At 38.7% G+C, this 17070-nt stretch overlaps 1 protein-coding gene across 1 annotated transcript in view; it reads right to left on the bottom strand.

Moving 5' to 3' along the window:
* The window catches only part of STX12 (syntaxin 12), a 46021-nt gene that overhangs the window by 7104 nt on the left and 21847 nt on the right, over nt 1-17070 (bottom strand). The window contains exons 2-8 of the mRNA XM_036914947.2: nt 16510-16579; nt 14938-15037; nt 10676-10813; nt 8101-8144; nt 6198-6303; nt 1491-1563; nt 730-812 (exon numbers count right to left, since the gene is read on the bottom strand). Coding sequence (XP_036770842.1) covers nt 730-812; nt 1491-1563; nt 6198-6303; nt 8101-8144; nt 10676-10813; nt 14938-15037; nt 16510-16579 — 614 coding nt within the window. The remainder of the gene's footprint in view (nt 1-729; nt 813-1490; nt 1564-6197; nt 6304-8100; nt 8145-10675; nt 10814-14937; nt 15038-16509; nt 16580-17070) is intronic.

Below are 17070 nucleotides of genomic sequence, written 5' to 3'. Positions count from 1 at the left end.
GTTGAACACTAACGTCATTGCTCAGTTTTTAAAAAGAAACATTACTATTAAATTTAACAAATTTCTTTAAGAACATTCCTGGGTAAAACATAGCTATTCTAGGAACAGCTATCCTATGGAAAATAACTGAAATGCTCTTTATTTCTGAAAAGCTATGCAACACCAAACTGAGAGGAAATGAGGACCTCATTCACCATATTTGTACACTGAAGATAAAAACCCAGATAAAAGTCACAAAAACCAGTCTCAGCTTATACACAGAAAAATACCACTCTACAGTAGAATGATTAACCCATTTTTCATAGATAAATAACCCCAAAATGATAAACCCCTATTTATTAATAGTTAGAACTGATTCTATGTCAATCCTAAAATATGTCAACATAAAATATCTGCAGTCCTACTTTGTACCCACTCCTATCCTAGTTGAAATAAATTTCAGCTGTTTAGACTATAAAATCAGTATTATATGAGATTCAGGTATCATGCTAGCTCATGGGGTTAGATTTATAGCTAGGGGCTCTTATAGGTTTATTTAAGATTTAATGCCCTTTTGGCGATCTCCCTGCAAAGGAAAATACTAAAAATGGAACTGGGACTCCAGTTATGAGTACTGCCTCTAGCTTAAGCCAAAGCAAAAGGCTGCAGCTGTTCTCAATGTGTCAAGTGTACTCTGATGGTCCATAATATCTGCAGCACATAGTGACCTTCTTTGATACCTGCTTTTACCTGATAGTAAGCAGCCCTCTGTAACTGATCAGTGGCTCGTTCTACATGCACCTCTGAGCTTTCCACATTGGCTTCTATGCTATCTGCAAAAAAGGAGAGCACTGGATGTTTTACCACATTCAAATGTTTCAAGACTGCAAATTGAGCAGACTTCTGATGTTATTGGTCCGGTTTCACCACCACCATTCCAACTAGTCAGCCATGAAATCAAAAGTTACTAAGAGAATATCCCTATTCTTTGGGAAAAGACACTGAAGTATTTAGGGGTAAAGGGTTATCAAGTATGCAACTCACCCACAAATGGTTCATAAAATATTATGTATATACATACTATAGAGAAAGAGAGAAGGAGAGCAAACATTAAAGCAACTGGGGTAGAATGTTAAGAGGTAAATCTAGGTAAAAGTTATAAAACAATTCCTTGTATTTTTATTTTTGCAACTTTTTCTAAATTTGAAATTATTTCTAAATAAAAAGCTTAAATAAAGAGTTACAAATCCTACAATTGTGCAAGTTTCTGGAGGTAAAAGCAGACATCTATTTCCTTAAACAAAGACTGAACAATAGGCTACGGCAAAGCAACTGAAGGGAGCTGAATGGAGTACTCATGGAGGCCTCACTTTAACTTCTGTATTTAACATTTAAAAAGTGCTAAGAAAACAAATATAATTTTTTAAATGGCATTCCTAAATTCCTACTGACTTCTTTGTGCACAGATACTATCAACTCACCTTGAGGCTAAAGGTATCAATAATACATACCAATCAGATCACCTTGGTCATGGATCATCATGGCCAAATCTTTAAATATCTGATTGACATCCAAAATGTCAGCCTAAGGAACAGAAACAAAACCATAACAATTAACTAACACTAAGCAACATGTTAGAAGACTCTACTTAACTAGAGTTTGGAATATTAACATAACACATGGGTTTTTAAGGCTTATAATCATGCTTTCTCCATAAACTGAAAATGAAAATAAGGTTAATTAACACTTACTAAATTCCTACTATGTGTCAAGCACTACATCAGATGGTTAATTAAAAGCACAGACTTTTTTTTGTATATCTGAAACCAATATACTATGTCAAATTTATTCTAATAAAAAAAATATCCAAAAAGCAGCAGCACAGGCTCCTCATCAGGCTGTCAGCTACAGAGGACCCAGTCAAGCTAAGTTAATCCACCCATCTTGAGAGGAACGTCTCCGGACCCTCGCCTCTAAAATGTGGACAATGACACTACCCATCCCGTAGGGTTTTCAGAAGTACTAAATAAACTAATATATTGAAAGTTCTTATAGCTGTGCAATAAGCACTTCCTAAGTATTAGCTACTACGAACTACTACTTAATTTAATTGGTCCTCTTGACAACCCGAAAAGACATGTATTATCCCCATTTTACAAAAGAGAAAAAATGGGGCTCAGAGAAGCTTAATGACTTGTCCCAAAGTCTCATATTTAGCAACTGGCAGAGCTGAGAATTAGAAGTTCATGAAGTTCTCATTATGTTACTATGCCTCTTTGATATTTAATCATTCAGCAGCTTCATGATGTAAATAAGTAAGTATCTTTGAGGATAATGAGATTCTGAGAGGTTATATAATTTGTCTAGTCACGTAGCTCAACAGTGAGGAAACTAAGCACTGTAGCTGGGATTCTCTCTCTAAAGCCCATGCTCTTGCCATTGCAAAACACTGCCCTTCAGAATGCTACAATAAAAAACATGCCTTAAAAGCAATGACTTCCCAATCATAACTTGGCAAGACCAGTTCTTGACAGCACCTTAGTTATGTGCTGAGAGTCTACTATAGTTGGGACAGTTTGCTAGTTGCTGTGGATACAAAAGGCTTACTAGCTAACAGGGTGGGGGTGAGGGATCAGTACACAATAAGATCAATAAGAAAGGGCATTATATAGGAAGTGAGTGATCAATGGTATAGAAAGGCATGCACAGGAAGACAGCAGAAGTAGGCCTTGAAAGGGTATCTCCCCGAGACCCTCCTTACCCAGAACGACTCAGGAGACACGGGCCCACGCGAGAGACTTTATTATCTGAAGGAGGGAGTGGCTGCCCCAGAGTGGGGTGAGGAGAGAAAGAGAGAGAGAGAGGGAGCAGCAGAGAGAGCAGCGGGACAGAGAGAGCAGAGAGGAGGGAGAGAGCGCAGGGAGAGCAGTGGGACAGAGAGAGCAGAGAGAGAGAGAACAGGGAGAGCAGGGGGACAGAGACACAGAGACAAAGAGAGGGAGAGGGCAGCAGCGTGGTGCCTTTTATTGTGGCGGATACGGTCAGCCTGTTGCTTTGGGGGAGGGTCGGGATGTTTCGAGATAAGGCGGGGTAAGCCCAGTCAAGCCTATGCATAATTCTCACTGGCTTCTGTGCTTGGGACCATGGGGCAAATGGAGGATAAATTACTATATTCTTACAGGCCTTAAAGCAAAAGAGAAGCCATATAAACAGAAAGTTCTGAGCAAGGAGCTCAGCTTGGTTGTAATACAGATGTGATGATGTGATATTGTGATTTATTGCACGAAACGTATGCTTATGGTCTTCATCTCATTTCCAGCAGCGCTCCTAAAACCCTTGGAATTTCCTAGGTGATAAAAAAGATATTCATAACAAGCTCCTTTCAACGTTGCTTGAGTTTATGTTAATACATGACTTTTGGAAAGCCCCAAGGAAGGGGGCTGGTTGCCAGGGGAACCAACCTTGGTATTCAAGGGTAGTAGGATCAACAATGGCCAGTGATTTAATCAATCATGTCTATGTAATGAAGCCTCCATAGAAATCCTAAAGGATGAAATTCAAAGAGCTTCTGAGTTGGTGAACATATGAAAGTACTGGGAGAGTGGTGCACCTGTAAAGGGCATGTAAGCTCTGTATCCCTCCCCACATACTTGTCCTGTGCATTTTCTATCTGGCTCTCCCCAAGTTGTATCTTTTTTTTTAACTGAAGTATCACTGATATACAATCTTATGTTGGTTTCAAATGTACAACACAGTGGTTCAATAGTTACCTATACTATTAAATCCTCACCCCCTCTAGTGTGGTTACTATCTGTCAACATAGATACAGAATCATTGACTAATATTCTCCATGCTGTACACGGTCCTTGTGACTGACTGTAGCTCTGGGAGAAAGGGGTTCCCCACCTGGCCAAGTTCTCTATAAATCCAATACCAAATAAAGGCAAGAGCAAGGAGTTGGGGATTAGAGGATCACCACACTTATTCTCACAGTGGTCGCTTGGTACACGTGGCCGGCTGAAATGCGCTCCCCGGGCCGGCAACAGGTTCTGCTCCCAAGCAGGAGCTCAATCCTCTAACAGCGCTGCTCTCTCCCCGCCCTCCCCGGTGGCGCGCCAAGCTCCCAGCTCCCTGCTCGGGCTTAATTCTCCAGGAGCGCCGGGACTCCACAGCTCTCTCCCCACTCTCCATGACACGCTCCTTCCTCACCCCTCACACCGGGAGGAACTCTGTGTGTGGGTTTCTGGTGACTGGTGGACGCTTGACCAATTACATACCAGGAACACAGGAACAGGAGAGAATGGGTGTTTCCTCTCTGCCTCCCCTGGGCAGGTACTCCCATGACTGTAGCTAGTAAACATCCCATAAATGTGCAAATAGGCTCTTTTATGTATATTCAATGGGCACTATTAAGGCCACGCAGGAATCCTAGTCAGAAATATCCATTTTTCCCACACCAATTTACATTGTGATTGCAAATTACTGTGCCCTTTTATCCCCCTCACACTCCCCACCTATTCCCTAACCCCTCGCCCTTGGTAACCACTAGTCACTTCTTAGTGTCTCTTGAGTCTACTGCTGTTTTGTTCATTCTGTTTTGCTTTGTTTTTATATTCCACAGATAAATGAAATAATATCGTATTTGTCAGAGTTGTATCCTTTTATAATAAACCGGTAATCTTGTAAGTTTTCCTGAGTTCTGTGAGCTGCTCTAGTAAATTAACTGAACCCAAGGAAGGGGTCATGGAAATCTCCAATTTATAGTCTGTCAGACACAAGCACAGGTAACGACCTGGACTTGCAACTGGAGACTGGGAGGGGGGTTGAAGAAGACAGTCTTGTGGGACTGAACCCTTAATCTGCGGGCTCTGATATTAACTCCAGGTAGACAGTGTCAGAATTAAGTTAAATTCTAGGACACCCAACTGGTGTCACAGAATTGCTTGATGTGAAAAACCCCCACACATTTGGTGGCCAGAAGTGTCAGAAGTGCAGTGTGAAAGCAGAGGAAACACAGCAGTATATTTTTTTTCACTAGAATAGGGGTTGTATGTTACATGTAGGAGATGACTGGATAAGTACATCGAGCCCCAGCTAAGGAATTTGGACTTAATTTTGTTGAATGTGAAGTGCCCATTACATTTCTGACATCTACTACATTACATTCCTTTCCTTAGCTACATATGTCTCACTCTACTCCCTACTATTAACAGTATTTCTAATTTTAGAGAACCAAGCTGATGACTAGTTGCAATAAGAGAAAAAGCAAAAAGATATGATATCTTTGAAGTCTAATAAAATAACCAAACTCATGGATGAACTGTCCATCGAAAAACAGACAGTGATGGTCTAGGGCAGTGGGTCTCAAACCTGACTGCACATTATAATCACTGGGAAGATTGTTTAAAAAAAAAATACATCCCCTGTGGATATCTGCCTATAAAAAATAGGAATTTCACATAGTCCAAATTAATAATTGATGGTGGGGAGTGGGGCAAGAGCTAGGGCATTTAAAAAGAAATCTCCAAGTGATTTTAATGTGCAGTCAGGGTTCAGAACCACTGCCACAGATAAAGGTCAAGAAGCTCTAAGTTTCTCCTCTTGCCACTGCACCCCAGGGATGGCAGCCATCTACCCCCACGGAAGAGAAAGCTACTCAAGTTTAAGGATATTTTACTGGTCACTATGTAAAGTTAAAGTGGGAAACTAAGAGAAAGGTCTCAAGACCTCTCCCTCAACCCTGATCTCAAAAACTTTTCCTATTTCTATGAACCACTGTGGTTGATACCCACAACCTAACACTGGACTTTGTGATGCACAATATGGAGCAATCCCTTTGGCCTGTCTTTATTCTGGGCTATTCAGACTAAGCAAAGGGGCTCTACTCCCTAACCTAGAAGTTGGCACCTGAGGTTTGGCGGCAAAGCCTTAATGAGCAATAAAATATTTGTTTGCCTTGCTCAACTCTCCATGTATATTCTCTGAGACATATCATGTAACATATGGTGGCTGATGAAAGGATTTGGGTATTCCTAGGCACCATGGCAAGTACCATCATTAAGGGTAGTTCATGTTCACCATGATTACATTAAGACATACAAAGCCCACAACTCATTTCATGCTGTTTCACGAACAGATACATAATCACTTAGAGAAAATCTAGATGGATCAGAAAGCAGATTCCCTGAGTCAAACAAAACATATGACCTGGCTCTCACCTCCAGTTGCCGAATTGCCGTTTCCCTCTCTTTAATATGTTCCAGATCCTGCTCGGTGATGGCTACCTCATCCTCCTGGCTCTGCATCTGGTTCCACTCCTCATGGCTGCAGGAAGACAAGCACACAGGATTATTCTCCCTCTCGAAGGTGTGCATGAGACATCTACATCTTACTACCTGCAGAGCCTATCCAAAGACATCACCAGGGCTCCGATTCCTCTGGCAGCAATACAAAGTCTTCATATCTAAATGCAAAGAGCTGGTAACACCAAGAAAACAGCCAGCATCTATAATATTGTTCCCTTCCATTATCTTGAATCATTAAGAACACAAAATAGATCTACAAATACAATTCCTTGATTCCCTTCCCCCTATTGTGCTAAATACCCATTTTCCTCTCAATTCTTTCTTCATCTAATTAATCTTAGCCCCATCACCCATCTTTTCTGTACTGTCCTATACATCAGACCATACAGCCTACTGTCAGAATTTTTTTCATACTTATGTACTATGGTTAATGATCTTTTAGTTGCCTTTTTTCAGTTTTTTATTCACTTTTCTTCTCTGTTCCATTTGATCCTTTCTCCTATCCTGTCTCCACCAAAACTTTCTTCTTTCCAATGATCCCTTTTCATTCTGTCCCCCAACTCTGGTGATCCCTTTCTGGCCTATTTTCTCTTATCCTGTTTGGGTCTTATCCTTTTCTGACTCTGTATCTTTCTTCCTATAAGTGAGCATACCCCACAGCTCTGCTGTTGATCCTCTAATATTTTCATTACACTTTCTCCACAGTAGAAAACTCCATGGGCAAAACTGAGATGAAGCAGGATTATGAGGAATGGGACTCCTTGCTGTTTCCATTTAGGGGAACACAAAATAGATCTGCGATCTTGCTAGGACCTGCTAGACAGAGAAAGCAGGCAGAGATCTGAAGTCAATGAAGTATACCAGCCCGTTCCCTTCCAGAGCACTCTCGAAGTACAAGCTGTGTTGGTGTCTTGAGTACTGAATGGGTGGAAGAGAGCACACTAAGTGACCTGTCAGTGAGTCAGTTAGTCAAAAAGAACCGTATCTTTTGGTTTTCAGGAATTTCCTTGAGGTTATGCTTTGAGTTAAATGTGTCTTAACAGAAAACCAAAGTAAAAAGCTAGTGAAATGTTATCACTCTTCCTTTCAGGTACCACATTTAGAAGAAAGGCATACTATATATTATACATGAAATATATGAAAATCCAGTACTAAGCATTTTTCTAATAGTATGCATAACTTATTATAATCTTCACAATATTTAAAGAATTTCCATGTGCTGGAGATAAAAACTGAGACAGACAGAGTCCCAAGACCTTTGAGGTGCTCATAGTGTAGGGGGAGACAGATACATATCTATGATAAAACATTTTAAGTTCTGAACTAATACCCTGAATACATTTATATGGAATAGTTAATTACATTTGGAGAACTTAAGAAAGGGGATGTCTTTCAATACAAATTGTTTGCTTTTTTCTTCTAATACTCCTAGAAGGATAAGTTCCTTCCATTTTAGAGATGAGTAAACAGACACCCAAGAGCTCTGAAGAATTTAAATCTGAATTAGAGTTAAATAATTTAGACCTCCTAATCTGTACATTTGTGGGTTCTTACTTATTCTTAGCAAGCCAAGCTCTCTCCCCACAACACACAGACATCAGGGGTTTCTTGAAATTTTTTATATTCACCTTGATATTATTATATCATGGAAAAGCCCATAGTTTTTACTTTTTTATTTTATTTGATAGGTAAGTTACTCATTTGAGGTCTCCTTTATTTTTCATCCTTTTTCTCACTGATTTTGAAAATTAAAAGTAAGTAGCAAGTATGGAATCCCATTTTAACCAGCCAGCAGGTTGTATAAATAATTCCTTACCCATCAAATGAGACAAGCTGCTCCTCTCTTTGCCTCTCCTCCGCCTAGAAAGCAGATGACATTATTGCTGCTGTTATCCAGAAACATGTCACAGACACACAAAACAATGACTTCCTTTAGCTACAGTATAAAGAAGCAACATCCCTTGGCTCTGACAAGGTCTATACAATGACACAGGGCTCTGGCAATCTGTCCTAACTAGGAAATGGGTGTGAAGTGGTTGAAAGCAAATCTGCATTCCAGTTTGGGCTTGGGACAGAAACCATACCGAACAGGATACAGAGAACATGGGTAGGAGAGAGGAATAAAAAAACAATAATAATGACTACCCATTTTAAAATTTGGAGGGAGGTAGGTTAAGGGAAAGAGCTGAAAACTCATAAGGAAACAAATTACCAGAACACGTAAAGATTTTTGTAAATGGGTTATTACTTGTAAATGGATTAATAAACATTTTTTAAAACTTCTCAGTCTTCATTTCTAATACAGTATCTATAATATCTATCAACAGATATCATTCAAACAAAAGCTCTTTGAGGTCCTTAATAATTTTTAAGTGTAATAGGGTCCTGAGATCAAAAAGTCTGAGAAACTATTGTTCTGTTGGGTTGTGCCTTTTTCACACTGCTTGATGGGAATTCTTTATATATTCTGGATGCTAGTTCTTTGTCCATTACACATATAGCATTACCTTCTTCCCTTTTTTGGTTTGTCTTGTCACATATTTACCACTTTCTTTGCTCTTCAGTTCTTTCTGCTTTTCAGATTTACCATAGGGATCACTTTCCTTCTGCCTGAAGAACGTTCTTTAGAATGTTCTTAGGTAAGGTGTGCTGATAGTGAACTCTCTTTTGACTGAAATTAGCCCTCATTCTGGATATCTATATTCCCTGGGTTTAGAATCCCAGGGAGGCAGTTACTGTCCTTCCTAACATTAAAGATAGCCCTCTACTGACTTCCATATTGCCACTGAGAAGTAAACAGTCAATCTATTGCATCTTTGAAGGTATTCTATTGTTTCCCTGGATATTTTTATGATTTTCTCTTTGTCTCTGGTATCTGAAGTTTCTTTTTGATGTATCTAGTTGAAAGTTATTTATCCTTCTTGGGAGTTTTTTTGGCTTCTTGAAAAGTAGATTAGTGTCTTTCATCAATTCTGAAATATACTAGCCATTTTCTCTTCAAATACCACCTCTGCTCTATGTTTGTTCTACTCTCACTCTGTAACTTCAGCTAAAACTATGTTAGATCCTTTCACTTCATTCTCTATTTCTCATAATCTTTCTTCCCTATTTAACTTCTATACTCCCTGTCCTACATGATGGATAATATCTTCTAACCTATTTTCTAGTTAAACCACCCATTCATTAAGTTTTTTATTTCCAAATTGTATTTTTAATTCTAGAAAATCTTTTGACTCTTTTCCAAAGCTTTCTGCTTCCTGCAGATATTTTCAAGACTTTCTTTCATTTCTTTATACGCAAGTATATTTGTCCTATAATTCTAATAGACTCAAATAGTCTTTCTGGGTCTGTTTCACCTCACTATTGTTTCTACTAGTTCCTGTTCAGGGTTATATGTTTTTTTGTGTAGTTGGTTATTTTTAACCCTGTGGTGCTCACTACACTTCAAAAACTGTTTGAGAAATATTTTTTCAGGGCTAGGATAAAGATGCCTAACCAGAGAGGGTTTGTAATTGCTTCTGTCTTGCACCTAGGTACTCTGCCAGTCTAGAACAACTTGAAACGTGAGGCTTTTGGACCATTCAGGTAGTACGAATGTGGGCAGTAAATGTGCCTAAAGGTTACTTTGTGGTATAAATTATTGTCTGGATTTTCCCCCAACCTCCTGTCCTCCACCACCTTCTCAGTTCAGTACTAAAGCAATCTTTTCGCAGTTTGCTGGGGGAAGGAGGGCTTACTTCTGGTTTACCTACACCCTAAGCATATAGTCTTCTAGGGTCCAGTTTAATTGGAGGAGCACCTTCTTTGAGATTCTCTACCTTGTGTGGTCCCTGGGCTTGTTCCCCACCAGGTCATGAAGACATCAAAGATATACTGAAGTTCAAGTTGGACCTCAGTAAATATATTCAATGCAAAAACAGTTCAGTACTCTACTTACCTCTATGGGTTCACACCTTCTCTTAGATTTTGACCTTAATATTTTCATGGCTCTTGGATACCTTTGAGAAGTTGGTTGTTAAAATCTAGTATTTGTTAATTATTTTCAAAGAGCAGGTTAGTCCAAATAACCTAGCCTGCTATATTCTAGGAGACAGATTAGTTTTCTCTTTTCTTAAGTTTTTAGCATAAGACCATATAATTAAAAAAAGAAAAGAAAATTACACACAATTCGGTCATTTAAAAAAATTTTTGCACATATTCCTTTCTCATCTTTGACCATATGCATATACACCTTTTATATATGTTATTCCAATCTGGCATTTTCACAGCTGCTATATCTTTATTATTGAGGGGGAGGGGAATAAACAATGGCTAATGGTCAAAGAGAGGAAAAAAAAATTGGGAAAGAACATCCTGAAACTGCAAAGGTCTTCTTTTGGGTATAAACTTACAGAAAGACGAGATCCAGCTCTTGCTCTGGCAATACTCTCTTTTTCCTTTTCAGAGACCCTTCTCTGCACAGCCTGGAAATTGTTTAAGGCTGCAGAGAAGTCATTCATGAGGCGTTCTTTCTGGAGTTTCTGCTGGCGCTAACAAAATTAAACAAGAATGAAATTTCGTATTAACACAGAATCATCATTTGGTTTCTATTCCTACTAAAAGCAAAATTATACCCCCTAAAGATGTCAAACTAGGAAAATTACTGGGAAATAGGCTCTTCCTTGAATTAATAAATTTGCTCTTTACTAACGCAAATCTCTGGTTTATACTATAGGCCAAGTCAGAATTTTCCTTTTTTGATTCTGACAAACCTGAGGACTGGGGATCATTTACTTTTTAAAGAAATCTCAGAGGGGATTATAATTCAGAATTTGGTTCCCTGGAGAATCTGAAAGCAGAATAAATATCTCTGGGCTCAGACTGGACCTAAACGAGGGATTGTTTCTTGCTAAAATGTTAAAACTGTATTCAAGTACACTGAATTCACAGCTTCCCTGAAAATTATAGAATCATTTTCCTTTACACTGTAGTGAGGTTTAAAATCTTTGAGAACATGAAAACTACTTTGTTACAGGCTACCTTTACATATCTTTGAGCAGGTGTTTCAAAAAACACCTGCTGAAAGCACTTGCAATGTGCTGAGAACAGAGAAGTAAAAACTCACTCTTACCATCTACACATAGATAAAGGATACAAACATACAAGTAACAAATCATTATAAATAAATGCTCTATCCAATTAGTACTATACAAGTTCAGAGGCACATAAAATTGGTAAGAACTCAAGTGGTCAAAAAGTCCTCAAGAGGAGGTGGACACTGAAGTAAGAGAAAGGTCTGAATAAGCAGAGGGTAGGGGTAAGGGAAATCCAGTCAAGAGAACAATGAGCAAAGGGGTGGTGGTAGAAATTGAGGAGTCTAGCTGGAACCAAATTTTTTTCATGAGAATGGCTTAAAGATAAAACTGGGAAGGCAGGGAAGGGCCTGACCACAGCAGGTTTTAAGTGCTAAGCTAATGAGTTTGGGATTCTACCTCTGAAGTACAAAAAGCAACAAAGATTTCTGAGTAGCAAACATGATGGGTACAAAATAATAACTTAGAAGAATTAGTCTCTGATGTGTACAAGATGGAACAGAAAAAGAAGTCAAAAAGATTACTGCAACAGTCTAGGTTTAAGGTTAGGAAGACATGGTATCAATAATGGGAACACAAAGAAATGAACTTAAGAAACATATGACTTAGTGACTGGCTTGGTGGGGAAGGAGAATAAGGTCAAGAATGACTCAAATGCCACACCTGGGAGAGTTATGGTAATACTGAAAGCAAATGTAAATAAGGAATTTTTTTTCCTTTTCCTAGGATTTTTTATTTTTACACAAACATTATAACAATAAGGGTGAGAAAACATCACTTCCCAATCTCACCATCCAAAAACATTACCTTTTAAGTATATAATCTACATTTTCCATGTTACCATACTCTTCACAATTATGGTATTTGTTACAGAGTATTCTATCAAGCTGATCTAGTAAATTTTATGTAAACATTCCTTCTAGATGGTTCCTAGTTTCTAACTATTATAAAGCTAAAGTGAGCTCCATTGTAGCAGCTAATACTTATATAGTGCTTATCACATACCAGCACTGTTATAAGTATTTTATACAATAACTCATTTAATCCATACAATAACCCATAAATTAGGTACTATTATAGTCCCTATTTTATATGTCATAAAACCGAGGCACAGAGAGGGTAAATAATTTGCCTGGTATCACACAGTAAGTGGAAGGGGTAGAATTTAAAATCCAGGAAATCTGGGTCCGGAGTGTATAGTTTTTTTTTAGAACTTTTTTTTCCCTCAGGACAAATTTGCAAGAGTAGGAATACTAGGTCAAAAGGTACACATTTTTTTTATGACGGTAAGTATTATCAATCAGCTAAGTTAAAGACCTTGGATGAAACAGGAGGGATTCAGCGTAAGACAACACATTAAATTTTAGGTGAAGGCAGTATATTCAAGAGGAGATATCTGAAAGGGACTGGCATTATGGGCCAACTATTCAGAGGCTTAGAGGGCAGGGCTGGAAAAAGAGCTGAAGGTCATGTTCATAAAGGTGACAGGGAGCTCACTGAAGTAGGTTAGTAGGTAATCTCCCTCTCTCCTGAGGGAGAAAGTGTAATGAGAAAATTAGAGGATCAACAGCAGAGCTGTGGGGTATGCCCACTTACAGGAAGAAAGATACAGAGTCAGAAAAGGAGGCCGAGACCCAAACAGGATAAGAGAAAATAGGCCAGAAAAGGATCACCAGAGTTGGGAGACAGAATGGAAAGGGATCATTGGAAAGAAGAAAGTTTTGGTGGAGACAGGATAGGAGAAAGGATCAAATGGAACAGAGAAGAAAAGTGAATAAACTCAAAATTAAGGCCATGAGATCTGGCAACTACAACATCACGGACGATAGTACATAAGTATGAAAAAAATTCTGACAGTAGGCTGTATGGTCTGATGTATAGGACAGTACAGAAAAGATGGGTGATGGGGCTAAGATTAATTAGATGAAGAAAGAATTGAAAGGAAAACGGGTACTTAGCACAATAGGGGGAAGGGAATCAAGGAACTGTATTTGTAGATCTATTTTGTGCTCTTAATGATCCAAGATAACGGAAGGGAACAACAGCATGCATAATCCAAAAATAACTTCTATTTGATTTTGGAATACATTAGATCTTTTTCTTTTCTTTTTTTGGTAGCAGATTTACCTTTCTACTTATATTTTGCTTAGGCTACTATTTAACTCTTTAAGTACTTTCAAAACTCTGTTTGCATCAAACTCTTAGTCTCCTTTTTTATTACTACTAAAACTATCTACAAGTGTTTATTCCCTAAGTGCACAACTAGGAGGAGGAAAGGGATAATTTGGGCACAATTTGGAGATAATGGATGGCAAAGGGAACTGGTCCACAACTGAGATAGCATGAGTAACAGCAAAACAAACAGCACACATATGGATACCAAAGGTTGATTACATCAAGATTACTTTTTATCCTAGTTACTTTACAGCAGGGTGACAAAACATCTAGTCTTGGTTCCTCTCTTTTGTGCAAGAGGGCTCCAAACGTCCAAGGACTGAAAATACACTTCATTAAACAGCTTGCCAGGCAAAAACTTGTGTTTTCAACCTTTTTGATGGAGACTCACAGTAATAATGTGACATCTTGACTCAGTACCATATACACATGTATGCATGAAACAAAAGTTTTATGTAATAATAATTACCCTTAGCACATGGTACACAGTCTGATGCTGCTACTCTATTTCATTTTTAATGATGGTCACAACATTAAAATTATTTCATGTTCCAAAAGCCACAACTCACAGACTAAACAACTCAGGATAGGGAATCTATAGGCTTTGTCTTTAAAGCCAACAGAGATAGGACATCATCGTTAAAAAATTCAGTAATGAAAAGCAATTTAAGTCCAGTGTGCCTAAGAATGGTATAGAAACTAAAAGCAAAATGAAATCACAACAGGCTAAGGTAAACGGAGAATGTTTTTTCCTAAAAAGAGAGAGGATCTGTGAATGATGGGTCACAATAAGGCAAACCACAATAAAGGAGGGGGCACATCTGACTTCAGGAGTATGCAAAGAAAAGGCCTGAAATATCAAGGGAACAATGAAACCCAGTAAAAATTCTGTGTTTTATAAGGATTTAAATGGCCACTGGATAAAATGACTTGAAAGGAGAAATCTTTTTGCCTGACATTTTCTCAACCTGAGACCTATGAACGACTCATGATGGGATATGAAAGTGACTGCAAAATAGAAAAGAAAGACATTTGATTGAAATTTATAGATAATGAATACAAAATAAACTAGGACCAAGCCTGCAAATATAAAGCTGCTAGCTAAACACTGCAAGCCAGGAGAAGCAAACACTGAGGTTCTTCTTCATTAAAACCCATTTCATTAATATATTAATACTAATGCTAACAGATATAGTGAGTACCTACTAAACGCCAGGCACTTTGCAAGATCTGGTACACACATTCTTCCTACTGTCACAACAGTCACATACCTCATTTTCTGGACAAGGAAAATAAGGTTCAGAGAAGGTCTCACCAAACGCCAAGTTTTATTTTGTTGCACACAATGCCCTTCCATTAAAACAAAATCCTTTCCTATTACAAACAAACAAGCCAGGAATACCAACCTGTTCTGAAGTAGATAAGGGAAGGGGCAAGGACCCTAATTCCTTCAGTAATTCATTTGTTTCCTTGGCAAGCTGATTTGTAGAGTGTTGTAACTGTTGCCTAAGAGAGAAAAGACATGTTTCAGGATGGTCTCACTCCGAGAGCTGTGACAGTTAGTATCAGCTTCTTCACAGAGTGTCTGATAACACAGGGGATAAAAGGGCACTGGATGAATAGGTGCCCAGGTGTACCACAAAATTCCCAAACTACTACCCAGTCAAACCCACTTCAAGGCATTTTATATTACTGAGCAGGAAGAAACTTCATGAAACCTGCTGACCAGGTATTTTAACTCTGGGGAGAAAAGCAGAGCACATCAGGAGTTCTGATAGAAATGAGAGCCAACGCCCCACACCTAAATCCAATAGTGTCACCACACTGAACTCTCACACTGAATTGCCCAGCAGTTCTGCAGGGTCACTATCTGCCACAGTCCACAGCCTAGTAGAGACAGAATCTAGGCACTGGTGGTCACATGACATGTGATTAAAAGCACAGCTTCTCCCCTAGGGAACAACCTCCAAAGATCTACTACCCTGTTCTAACTTAAATTTGGTGCTTTTTCAACTTTATCCTCAGCTTCCCACTGTCCCTTATGCTTGCTTGACCTTTTGGCTCTCCTTTTCAAAACAAATAAGACCTATACAGTATAAAAATAAATAAGGAGCAGAGAGGGAAGGAAATTAAAAATTAAATATGTAATATATGAGGGATTGGAAAAGAGTGGAAATACAAAAAAGAGCTCCTCTCAGTCATGGTTTCCTCTATTATCTGGCCATTTCTGCAACAGTTTTCAGGGACAATAGAGAAACCACATTATTAATTATTAATGTTTTTCATTGCAAAGGGGCCTCGAAGATAAAAAAAAAAACAAGGGAGTCAGTCAAGAACCTGAACATCCCAGACAGTATACTAACATATCCAGAGATTTTTCACAACTCCCCGGAAAAAACTGAAAGTAGCAAGTCATTCTCTCACTTCACAATGTCTTGGTCAGGAAACAAAGAATATTGTTCGGTATATTTCAGAGATGAAGAACTGAACTTCTAAATGCAGAAATGGAGTCAAGAAGGATATGATCAAAAGAATCATGAGTCCCTCCTACCAGTCCACTATTCTCTCCCTCAGACTCCCCTTGGGTCATTCTGAATACATTTTTCTAATATTGCATACACTTGGAAATCCACCTAGACTAGCTGAGCCCTGCAGACCACCAGGAGTCCTCTGCCAACAAGAAGGCTTCACTTAGACAGACTACCGTTTAAGAGTGGAAGGGTGTTCCCTACTCTACTTCCCTCAATTGTTCTGCTAAACAGCCCAAGGGAAGTCCAGACTTCAAGGACTTTGAGAGGCAGTGGCGATCACAACCCATAATATATTTTGCTGTCCCTCTTCTAAATCTATTACCTCAGTCCCATTACCTCTCATTCTGACTTCACAGGCCTCAAACCTAAAGCTGCCACACAGCAAGGGCATTAAGTGTGCCCTCAAAGGGCCTTCACAAAACCCACCCTCGTTAGGAAGCTACTCACAGATTTTCCTGCAGCTTGCTTGAGTCCTGCTTAGTTCCTAGTTGGCTCATCAAATTCTTTATCTGAGCAGCTGGGGAGAGGGGGGAAAAGAGTTATTTAAAATAAAAATATATTTATCATGAACACCCTACTTCTCAAATCACACATCTCTCCCACATCCTGAATAAGTACACACAACTAATAGAAAGCATGCATGCTATGATCAAAACCTTGGCATATACATTCCCTTCTAAAACTAATTATGAGGTTCTCCTTTCTCCTACAGAGTAACTATGACACTAAGTATAGAGTGGTAGTTTTGTTTGTCACTCCCAAAAAACTTCCAAATTTTCCAGATTTCCCATGACACTGGTCAAAAATTTCATCACTTTTGGAAGGGACTTGATACCAAATTTCAATTCACAATAATAAAAATGTAAAGTCACAAATACACAATAATTTTCTATAGCAAACATCTTTGGGAAGACAATGAATATTTATTATTAATAATAAGTTACCACCAATCGAGCACCTCTATGTGCCAGGGACTGTTATTAGGAGCTTTGCATACATTATCTTACT

The sequence above is a fragment of the Manis pentadactyla genome, chromosome 4 (genome assembly GCF_030020395.1).
Source record: "Manis pentadactyla isolate mManPen7 chromosome 4, mManPen7.hap1, whole genome shotgun sequence".
In the NCBI taxonomy this organism is placed as follows: Eukaryota; Metazoa; Chordata; class Mammalia; order Pholidota; family Manidae; genus Manis; species Manis pentadactyla.
This window is presented reverse-complemented; position numbering and strand designations above follow the sequence as displayed.